The 11,942-nt window shown below is 43.5% G+C and overlaps 1 protein-coding gene across 5 annotated transcripts in view; it reads right to left on the reverse strand.

The window, feature by feature from the left end:
- The window catches only part of ENTPD5 (ectonucleoside triphosphate diphosphohydrolase 5 (inactive)), a 38,608-nt gene that overhangs the window by 16,206 nt on the left and 10,460 nt on the right, over positions 1-11,942 (reverse strand). For all 5 annotated transcript variants that reach the window (XM_073349142.1, XM_073349144.1, XM_073349145.1 and 2 more), the window contains 5 exons: positions 11,474-11,553; positions 3,573-3,716; positions 3,085-3,160; positions 1,064-1,099; positions 297-385 (listed from right to left, as the gene is read on the reverse strand). In XM_073349142.1, the coding sequence (XP_073205243.1) occupies positions 297-385; positions 1,064-1,099; positions 3,085-3,160; positions 3,573-3,716; positions 11,474-11,553 (425 nt within the window). The remainder of the gene's footprint in view (positions 1-296; positions 386-1,063; positions 1,100-3,084; positions 3,161-3,572; positions 3,717-11,473; positions 11,554-11,942) is intronic.

Raw genomic sequence — 11,942 nt, forward strand, 5'->3', positions numbered from 1 at the left:
CACAAAGTCTAACCCGTGATAGCAAGGCCTTCCCAGCCTGGGCCTAGACAACACAAGCTGCTTTTCTTTGGTTTATATCCATTTTTCTTTTCTCCTTAAACAGGATATTTTGTTTACAAGCACCAGTCATTTGAATTTCATTGTCAATATTAAAGGGAACAAAAGCAGACTGACCTTCGCAGATGGCATGCAGATGCCTGTGCTGAAAAAGTGAGTCCTCAGAGCACGTGGGTGCCTGGGCACCATTACCCATGGTTATGGCAACTCTAGCACACATGCTTGTGTCTACTCCTCACCTCAGACCGTGGCAGGAATGTGATTTGGGTTGAGGCTCCTCCCAGGTCCAGTGTCCCAACTGTCTGCTGGTTCTGGCTGTACAGCTGCCCTGCAGACAATATCATGATCAGAATAGCTGCTCTTAACTCAGAGACTGCCCATAAATCCTTAAGCCATCCTGTTATCAATGCATCACAGACCCGTACCGGGGCTGATTTGGTCCGAAGGATCCATAGCCAGATGAAGATTAGCTTCACATAATGTTGGAACATGCTGGGGTGGTGTCAGGCAGAAACAAGGGGACTGAAAGGATGACCCCCTTCCTGCAACTCATTACCACAGGGCTGGCAGACACACGGCAGGGACTGAGGGCAGAGATGAGAGATCTTCCCTCCTGATTTCAGCTTCAGTTCCATGGAGAAGAAGGGGGGGAAATCCCTACACATCCAAAAATTGTATGTGGATAAAATCCTCTCCCGCATCTCTAGCGGACTCTAGGAGAGCATAAATCCCCCAATCTGTAGCCGATTCTTGGCGCGGTACAGAAGGGGAAGAGTAAATACTTCCAGCTCTAACAAATTCTGAGAACTGATCCGGCCGTTACCATTTTCCCTCAGCCAGGACAGAGGCTCTTTCTTCTAGTTTCTCCTGTTTTCTTCCCCCTCTCTGCTGCCATGGTGGAGAGGAAAGGGAAAGTAAGCCAGGCAAGGGGGGCAGGCACAGACAGGGTAGCCAACTCCAAATTCCTTCCAGTTCAAGCCTAACAGTGAGTCAAGCAGTTAATTACCTGTCAGAAAGTTCACAGTGATCCAGGCTAAAACTCCTGCAAGGAAAAAAAGAGGAACTGAAATTGCTTCTACCTCCTGCCCCCTCACGCACCCTCATACAATCTGTGAGTTTGTATTACATTATATGTGCTTTTCAGACAAACAAATAAGACAAGTTCCCTGCCCCAAACATCTCGCAATCTAACTTACACCTATAACAAAATGACATGTCATGTAAGATCAAAAGGAGGAGTGGGGAGAGGGCTTTTTGGCATCTGCGCATCTAGAGCGGAGACAAGAATTGGGCTCTGTATCACAACGATACACAAACGGTCACTGAGATAAAATAACACGTAAATTTACCTTCGGTGTTAGCTGATTTTTGAGCATTTAAATTCCTAACCTTAAAACTGCATACACATTCTTTGTATTTTAATTTTGTTGTATTTACAATTAGATCTGAAAAAACATGGATCTGCTTAGTGAGACCCAGTAAAATATGAATAACTCCTCCTCTCCTGGTCTAGCCACTGAGCTTCGTTTTGGCATTGGGCGTACATCAGCTGTGGGATTCCAGCTGAAACAGATGCTGTCTGAGGAGGGAACTTAGAAAATAAAAACCTATGAAGGCCATAGCAGGCTCTACTAGGCCCCACTAGTCCTCCTCCCTGCGCATGCAATACTGTTCCCTACAGCACACTCTCAAGGGCTACATCCCATTACCCCTAATAATACACTATGAATAGCACTAATAATTTATGTCCTTCCTTCAAATACTTACAGACTGATCATGCTCATTGTCTCTTACACCAGCATTGACTCTTTCAATCTTTCCTCATAAATAGGTCCTTTATTTTTTCTGCTATTTTCAGAACTCCCCAAATTATTACTATATTAGGGGTAATTAGTACTGGGCAAAATTTTTCAACTTTTTTTGGGGGGGGCAGGGGGGAATGCAGATTTGGGTTGACCGAAAGAGTTCTCAAATTCATGTTGAATTTGCTGCATTGTTTTGGTCAAAATAAAAACCTTTTTAAAAAAATCTGAAAAAAAATCAAAATGTTTCAACATTTTTTAAACAAAACCTTTTGATTGTCCAATTTTAATTTTTTGGTTTTGAAATTTCCTTCAATTTTATTTGAAAAGGCTCAAAATGGAAATTAAATATTTCAAATCATTTCCCCCCCCCCCGACTTTTTGATACACTTACATTTTGAAAATGTTCATTTTCAGGTTGATCCCAAACAATTTTTTAAAACTTTTTGGAATTGCCAGCAAACCAAAAAATCAGTTATTCACACAGCTCAAGTAGTAATGAAGAGCTCAGTACTGAATGTAACCTTTCAGATGGGTCTCATCAGCGCTACTTAAAGAGAGATTTTTCACCTCCCTATTCTGTGATGTGAGACTTCTGTATACCTACTCCAGTTTTATAATGGCCTTTATTGCAGCTATATCATGTTGCAGACTCATGTATAATTTGCTACCCACTCTAGTCTATAGTCTGTTTCAGCCATTCCTGGTTCTCTGGGTTTTGCTGCAACTCTGTGTTTCGGACTGTTTCTATGCTACTCTATTAGCTGCATTTCTTCAAGATGAATTTAATTATATTATTCGCCAAGCTTTCTAATATCGCTCAGGTTAATTAGTGCTGTTTCTATATCCTCATTAGTGGTTTGCAGTGCTTCCAAAATTAGTGTCATCTGCAAATTTCACTAACGAGTCTTTACCCCATCTTCTAGATCATTCATGAAGATATTTAATAACACATGGTGTCAAGTATCAGGGGATAGCCACGTTAGTCTGTATCCACAAAAACAAGGAGTCTGGTGGCACCTTAAAGACTAATAGATTTATTTGGGCATGAGCTTTTGTGGGTAAAAAACCACTTCTTCAGATTTTAAACTCTTTGGTGCAGGGACCAACTCGATTTCTGTTCGTCCAATGCCATACAGAAACGTTTCCTCTGGTAGGATTCTCTACATTCTGGATCATATAGTGTCATCTACATAACTCTGGAACCCAACTTCCCAAGACCCACCTTCAGAAGATCCATCCATGATGCTAACACTGTTATTTGGAACCAGAAAGGGTGACTCCTCAAAGACCTCTCTCACCTGAGGAAAGGAGAGATGGTTAGATTCTCTGGGCCTGGGGCCTTGCTCTCCACTGGGGGTGCTGGACAAAGCTTCCCCTTTCTCCCCAGACCAGTAGGAAGTAAAGCATGAATGTGTGGTGTTAGGCAAAGCTTTCTCCTCCTCCTCCTCAGGGCACTAGGAAGGAAAGAAGGATGTGTACTAGGCCCCTCTCCATCCACCTTTTATGCCTCTATCAAGACAGGGGGGTATAGGGCCACAGCAGGAGGGTTTTAAGGTCAGAGTTCTCATACACTGGAATTACAGTGTAATTATGTAATTACAGCTGTTTTTCGCAGTTGGGACTAAGTAATGGTAGAGAGCATGGAGAAGTGAGCTACAAAAGGTACCGTAAGGAGGACCATACTATTTGCACAGAGATCTCTCACGTTACCTCTGAGAGCAGAGCCTGGGCTTTGGGCTCTGGCAGCAGCCTCAGTCCAGCTGTAGCTTTCAGGACCACTGGGGTCTCCTTCCAACGACTACGTGGCACAGCTTCTTTGGCCATTTTCAACAATCCTTTCACAGTTTCTGCACCCTAAAAATAAACAGAAGCTGTTTCTTTCACACTATTCCCTTCGACAGGCAATCAGAAAAACAATAATCACTTTAGAGCCCCCTCCTTCACCCTAGAACACTAGGCAAAGTACGTATCCCGCAACAGAGGGCCAGCAGGGCACATAGGTACCACATAAAGGGCCAGCAGGGCACATAGGTACCACAGTGATAGGCACTTAGGAAAGAGCGAGATCAGGAGGGCACATGCATCCTTAAGCGTGGGAAGAAGAGACATGTGTACAGAGCTTTTTTTTTTTTTTTTTTTTTAAATGACAGAAAATGCAGTTTCTTTGCTCATGAAATTCTAGGCTTTATACTGGGGGGGAGAGGGGTCTGATATCTGACAAACCTGGAAGTCTTGCTGTATAAAACAGCTAGTTTCTCTGGTACCATTACTGACTGAAGAGGCAAGGGGGAGGGAGCAAAGAGAGTCTCTGTAGATTTCAATACAGTGACATTGTCATGTTCTAGGTGGCAATCCAGACCAGTGAGAGATTGTGTCACTGTGCCCTGTAGCCCTGGGGGAGGGGATTCCGGGGGATGCTGCTGATCCAGGGGCTGGTAGCGGCCTGGGGTCCCCCCGCCACCGCTGCTCCATGCTGTGGGCACAGCCTGGGGCGCCGCTGCTGCTCCCAGACCAGCTGCCTGGAGCTGCTGGTGCAGCTGGCCCTGGTGCCGCTCCAGCTGCTCAGGCGGACATAGGGTCAGCCACACCAGCTGTTGCAGAAGTCATGGAGGTCCTTGATCTCTGTGAAAGATTTGCAGCCTTACTGATGACATCAAGAAGGCTGACACATTTAATGCCCATTTTGCTTCAACCTTGACTGAAAAAAAAAGGGAAAAAGAAAAAGATACATTTTGACCAGATACTTAACACAATTAATATTAACAAGAAGATGGAAGGAACAGAAGCCAAAATAGGGAAAGTACGGATTAAAGAATATTTAGATAAATTAGATACATTCAAATCAGCAGAGCCTGATCAAATTCACCTCGGGTACTTAAGGAACTAGCGGAATGAATCTTGGAACCACTAGTGATTATCTTTGAGAACTCATGGAGGATGGGTAAAGTCCCAGAGGACTGGAGAAGGGCAAACATAGTACCTATCTTTAAAAGGGGGGGGAAGAAGATCCAAAGAATTATAGAAGTCAGCCTAACTTTGATAGCTGGAAAGATACTGGAACAAATTACTAAACAATCAATTTGAAGCACCTGAAGCATAATGGGGTTATAAGTAATTGTCAACAACAAATCATGCTAATTTCCTTCTTTGGCAGGGTTACCGGCCTAGAAGATAGGAGGGAAGCTGCAGATGTGATATATCTTGGATTTTAGTAAGGCTTTTGACACAGTCCCATGTGACATTCTCATAAACAAACTAGGGAAACAAGGTCTAGATGAAATATTACAAGGAGGGAGCTCAACTGGTTGAAAGACGAAATTCAAACAGTAGTTATCAATGGTTCACTAACAAACTGCGGGAATGTATCTAGTGGGGTCCAGCAGGAGTCTGTCTTTAGTCTGGTACCATTCAATATTTTCATTAATGACTTGGATAATGGAGTGGACAATATGCTTATAAAATCTGTGGATGACACCAAGCTAGGATGGGTTGCAAGCACTTTCCAGGACAGGATAGGAATTCAAAATGACCTTGACAAATAAGAGATTTCAGACCCACGTAACATGATGAAATTCAATAAAGGTAAGTGCACGGTACTACACTTAAGAAGGAGAAATCAAGTGTACAACTACAAAATGGGGAATAAATGGCCAGGCAGTAGTACTGCTGAAGAGGATCTGGGCGTTATAGTGGATCACAAATTGAGTATGAGTCAACATTGTGATCCAGTTGCAGAAAAACAAAAAGCTAATATCGTTCTGGGGTGCATTAGCAGGAATATTATATGTCAGACACAGGAGGTAATTTTCCCACTCTACTTGGCACTGGTGAGGCCTCAGCTGGAGTTCTGTGTCCAGTTCTGGGTGGCATACTTTAAGAAAGATGTGGACAAATTGGAGAGTCCAGAGGAAATCTACAAAAATGATAAAAGATTTAGCGAACCTGACCTATAGGGAAAGATTAAAAAAACCTGGATATGTTTAGTCTTGAGAAAAGATGACTGAGGGGGGACCTGATAACAATCTTCAATATGTTAGGGGCTGCTATAAAGAGGATAGTGATCAATTATTCTCCATGTCCACTGAAGGTAGCACAAGAAGTAATCTGTTTAACCAGCAGCAAGGGAGATTTAGGTTAGCTATTAGGAAACATTTTCTAACTAAAAGGATAGTTAAGCACTGGAACAGGCTTCCAAGGGAGGTTGTGGAATCCCTGTTGTAGTAGGAATTGAGCCTGAGACATAAGTCCTTGTATCAGAGGCCTGGTATGAGGCAGGACCTGCTTACAGAATTTGGCAAGAACAGGGCTGATATTGCAGAAAAACACATTCTTAAGAAGTGCTAGTCACTGAATGCATCCGATGAAGAGAGCTGTAGCTCACGAAAGCTTATGCTCAAATAAATTTGTTAGTCTCTAAGATGCCACAAGTACTCCTTTTCTTTTTGCGAATACAGACTAACACGGCTGCTACTCTGAAACTAGTCACAGAGTGTTCATGCAAACACATCCCAATATCAAGTGGTACCAGAACATCCGATATCAAGGATAATACAAAAACATTCCCCAAGGATAACAGGAACACACCAACCCCTCCTAAAAGAAAAGGTCAAGATAACAGTACATAATAAAAATGTTTTAATTGAACCAACACGTACAAGATGATGGGTGATAACTAGCAATGTCATGGGGCAGTAACTAACTACGTCAAAGGGGCAGTACTAACTTGTTTGTATTGGGGTATAAAGATGGATCTTAGAGGGAGTATTTTTGGCCAGCCTAGGGAGCAGTGAAAAGTCCCGTCATTGACTGAGCTGCATCCATGGTCACAAACATACATGTTTTAGTATCCTTGTAAAGTCTGCCAGGTGCTATTACTGTGCTTCATCAAAAATAAACCTGGCCAGGTGCCTTTGCTAAAAACTGAGTCTGTAAATTTATTGAGCAGTTCAATTAAGGTCTGCTTGCTCTGCAGAGCTGGGACAGCACACTGAATAAATACACACACAGTTGTCCAAAAACAGTTTTTAAGAACAGGTTGAACATCTGTCAGGGAGGGTCTAGGTTTACTTGGTCCTGCCTCGGCACAGGGGGCTGGACTAGGTGACCTCTTGAGGTCCCTTCCAGCCCTACATTTTTATAATTCTATGATAAATCCAAAAAGCCATTCACTCTTTTTGGATTTAAAGTTTCTTACTCACATGGTCTCTCTTGAAGATGCATTCCTGTAACATTGAATTTAGCAGCATAAACTGATAAATTTGCTGTCACCACTGCACCCATTGCACTGGCTCCTCGGTTTAAGGCCACTGATGCATGGAAACTCTGGTGGCCTACTCTAGGACTGACTCTGATTTTCCTACTGCCCTACCCTGTTGATAGGTTAATTGCTGCCATCTCACTGAGGCAGTTGTGATTCATTAAAGATCACCTGAATCTAAAGAAAGGTGGAAGTAGCCCTCTGGAGGGAAGACGGATTAGGGAAAGGAGCCCTAGGAGCAGCCACGCCAAGGGTTATTGGTTAATAATCCTTTATGATAATAAAAACATCAGAAGGTGGTGATTTTTTTTTTATTCTTTACAGTGAGCATATAGTATGTTTGGAACTGGGTGTGGAGTTCACAAGTTTACAGCTTCTCCTTGTCTCAGTCTCCTCCTCCTCCAAGCTGAATGGAAGGACACAGGTGCCCACACATTCATTTGAGAGGGCTGACAATTGATCCATGTGTATTGATCTCTGGGATGAAGTGATTTTCAAAACAACAAAGTAAGTACACAGGTAAATCACGTACCTGTAATTCTGTCAGCTTAACATTAAGGAGTGGGTTCTTGGCAGGGTACAATGGAACATGGGTCCAGTAGGCAGGATACAGAGATCAAAATTACTTTCCTCTTATTGGTGACACTTGACAACTGTCCTTGAAAACACTTGGAAAAGCGGGAGGTACCAGAAAATTGGTACTAGCTTAGGTTTTTTTCCAGTCTTCAAAATAATTTGTCCATCTTTAGCACCCACCTTTACAAACAATGAATTAACCCCCACAACAATCCTGAGAGATAGGTAAACATTCTACTTATTTCAGAGATAAGGAAACTTAGGTACAGACAGAGGAAATTATTTTACCAAGGCCACACAATGAATCTGTGGAATAGAACTCTGATCTCTTGACTGCCAAGTCCTGTGGTTTAGCCTCAAGACCACCTGGGAAACTGCTGTCTCATTGTTACGGGAAACTTTAACACATACGTTTCTTAACTTCATTTTAATTTTGAAACTTTAATGTTTCATTAATCTAGGGTGGTGGTTCACAAACCTTTTTAGTGGAGCTCAACTTTGACCACCTCCCCACACCTAGTGTTCACCTTGCCTTTGCTTTTCTTGTCCACTTTCACTCTTTCCCTCCCCTGCTGTTTCTGGGTCTGTTCTCTAATCTATGAATTCTTTCCTTCTTTCTTCTACACTCCCTGCTCTCCATTCACCAGAAGACTACACTGCTCTTCAAGGTGGAGATGAAGTGTTACCAGTGGCTCAGGCCACCTGTATTTTTACAGATAAGCTGGATGACTAAAATGGGAGCAGAGAAAAGGGTCAATAGGGCTGCTGCCTGTGTATTAGGAACTGCTTCTGCATGGCTGGCTTTCTTAAGGGCTGCAGAAGTAGGGCCTGAACCCAATGGGATCTGACTCTCAGGCTTAGGTCAGGTCATCTATGATCTCCTCCTCCTGCCAGCCACCACCACCACCTTGCTGCACTCTGTGCTACGGAGTGAGTATGCCGAAGGGTTGCCGCACCTCTCAGGCTTTAAAATTAGGCCTGAGCAGACCTCTAACTGAGGCACTAAGGAGATGAGCAACTATTTGTTCTTGTCACAGACCTGGTCAGGCTCCCTGGCTGGTGGCTCACCAGACTGCTGTGGGGGGAATCCAGTCATTGGACCCCAGGTGTTTTAAGCCTCTGGAGTCTAAACAGCACTCAGACACTTAGGCAGACTCTTGGGGTGCAAACTCCTCCATCTAGCACCCTGTCCTGAGAGCGGAGACCCCTGTGGTAGAGATCTGCTCAGGTGTTTTTAAAGCCTGACCCAAACCCAACTACACCACAGCTGACCAGAACCAAGTCTGAGAGTGTCAAGTTGTTTTCAGACTCAACCCAATCATGACATTTTGCCCTAAACCTACGTCAGCACCACAGCTGCCTTGCCTTTGGGGGTTGACTTGATGAAGGCTTCCCGCTCCCCATGCCCTGTACTCATGATCCATCTCCAGCTGCCTCCTGCCTGTGGGGTGAGCATGGTAGTGACTGCATGCCCCACTCATGCCAGCTGCCCGCCCTGCCGCGCTATGTGCGCCGTGGAATAAGAGCACTGTGACTCTTTAGCACACTTACTCCATGGCGCACACAGAATGCAGCAATGTGGCAGCAACTGGCAGGAGCAGAGCAAGCAGCTGCCACCAATCCCAAGGGCAGGAGGAAGTGATCAGAGATCACAAAACCTGAGCCTGGCCGTTTTCAGACCTAACCCGACCCTGACACTTATAGTTGGATCCTGTTGGATTCGGGTTGGGCTGAGAAGCTCAACTATGCAGTCAAACTGCCTCGCCTCTTGAATCAACGCTGACTCCGCTGACTCCGATGTCCCTGTAGCTTAAATACACCGTCTCTCAGGTTTCCAACCAAAGGTGTGAGCCTTCTGGTTTCTCTCTTCCAGGGGCCACATGACAGGTGTAACACATAATGCACACAGACACTGTGTACAGAATTCTAATACCATTGCTCTGTACTTAACAGAGAAGGCACAGCCAGATCCCCCAAATTATCACATTTCTCCCCCATGTCACAAATCTAGTTGGGCTCATCAGAATGCTGTGAGGGGATATACTGAACCCCCCCTCCCACCCTCCGCGATGTGCTTTCCTGGGTCTCAGTAGACTGCAATACTGTTTCTTCCCTCGGCCTCTCTGGCACATTTCCTGGGCATCAACTCTGTCTGTTACCCCTTCATGGAAAGGAGCCCCGCAGCCCACTTGCCGTAAGCTCCTCAGGATCAGTGCTGACTCCAAAGATAACCCAGTACCTTTAAAACACATTCTGTCCCAGAACTCCATCCAAAAGGTGTGAGCCTTATGGTTTACATTTTCCAGATGTCACATGGTAGATGTTGCATCTAACAAATCCAGACTTTGCACAGGACTTGAACAGAACATTGCTCTTTACTTAAAGCATGAGAAACATACAGAGAGTACAGCATATATATGCTAACAACAAACATCTCTGAATGCAAAGCCTCTCCCTCTAGCTCATCATTTCCCTAGTAGTCCTTGGGGAAACATCTGTGTTCAAGTAGCCATGGTTTCCCCCGCCTCATCAGGCTACTGCAGCAGCTTCTCTCAGCTTGAACTGATGAAAATGGCACAAGACCCAAAAGAGATCCGCTCTTGCCCTTTTATAACATTCCAATCCCTCTATCAGATGACTTGTGGATCTGCCTCCTCAGCTGACTTTATTATCAGGTCATCTCTCCCCTGACAAACCAGTTCTTCTGGTTGGAAGCCAGTCCACTGTCTAGGGTTTTTGTATTTCAATCGAGGATTGTCCCAATTTATTGCTAGTCATGCATCACTACACCTTGGATTTCAGTTTGTCATGTCAGTAACACGAGAACAGAGAAGGTAAAGAATCCCACATCCAAAACAGAGCTTGCAGTCTGACACAAATAAAGAGCCCCCAATATCAAACAAACAAAATTCATAAGTGGTACATACAGATTCCCCAATTGTCACAGTACCTGAAGCAATTACTTAGCTAAAGTGTAATAGAACATTGTACTGTCCATTTCTGAAAATGAAATTTGTATCGCTTAGAGCTTCAGTATTGATTCTCCCCCACCAAAACTTATTAGAAAACTATTTCTCACTGAAGTCTCGCTGCATACAAAGGTTTACATTTATAGATCATTTGTCTGAATTTTCCATGCACAAAAAAAGCAACTCTTTTACAGTTGGAAAGAGTTTTTTTCTTTCTTTCTTTGTCCATTATATAACTCAAGCAGGATTTGCTTCCCCTCAAAATTCCCAAGGAAAAAAATTCACCTTTGCACTGAGAAGTTTCACCCAAAAGGAAAAATTGAGACAGTTACTAGTAAATGAAAATGGAGCATTTACTTAACTATCATGTTTAGAGTAGTTACAGAGAAAAAAAAGAGTGAATATGGATACTGGTAGTACAAAAATCATGTTTTAAATTACTATGGAATAGGAACTCTGCTACTAAAGCATAAAAGTTCCACCCCTAATAATAGTAGTTATTCTTTGCTCTAAATCAGAGGATCTGAAAGAACTTTAGAAATAGTTAAACAAACCTCACATTTTCCATGTGAAGTAGGCAAATGTAATTATTGCCATTTGAGAGGGGTGAAAACTAAGGCACAGCGGTGAAGTGACTTTGGTCAAAGAGACATTCAGTGACAGATGTGTGAATAGGTCACTTAAATCTGGACTCCCAGTTCCCTGTGCTAACCATTAGATACAGTCAATCATATTAAGTAAATTACAGGTGGCATTAAGATGAGAAGACCTATTTACAGGGAACATGGGAGATTCCGGAAGACTCTTACCTTTTCAGGCTGATCAACATAAGCAGAAAGACCTGGCTTCACTGACTCAAAGATCTCCCCTTCCAGCTCTGGAGGCTGCTCTGCACAAATGAAACAAAGCAGCACATGAGAAAGCCTATACCACCAGCTCTGCTGCTCTGTAGCTTCAAAGTTAGGACCAGATTATTTCACATGAGATCATCCATGATGACCATCCCCTATATCTCCCTGCAGATAACAACCATCACTTTCCAATACAAACACTGATCCTCCTTTGCCAGGGAAAGATTTAACAAAATGTGCCCATTGTGCACCAAATTCATTAACCACCTGTTAAAAACAGATCAAGCTACAATACAAGGAAACATATCAAGTTTCCTAAGGACAATGCATGAAAACGCCATCCAAGCCTCAGTGAGACTTATTCCCCTTACACAACTGCCCAGATTAAAGCGTTCGGAAACCGAGAATTTTTTTTCTATGCCCAGAA

The sequence above is a fragment of the Lepidochelys kempii genome, chromosome 6, assembly GCF_965140265.1.
Source record: "Lepidochelys kempii isolate rLepKem1 chromosome 6, rLepKem1.hap2, whole genome shotgun sequence".
In the NCBI taxonomy this organism is placed as follows: domain Eukaryota; kingdom Metazoa; phylum Chordata; order Testudines; family Cheloniidae; genus Lepidochelys; species Lepidochelys kempii.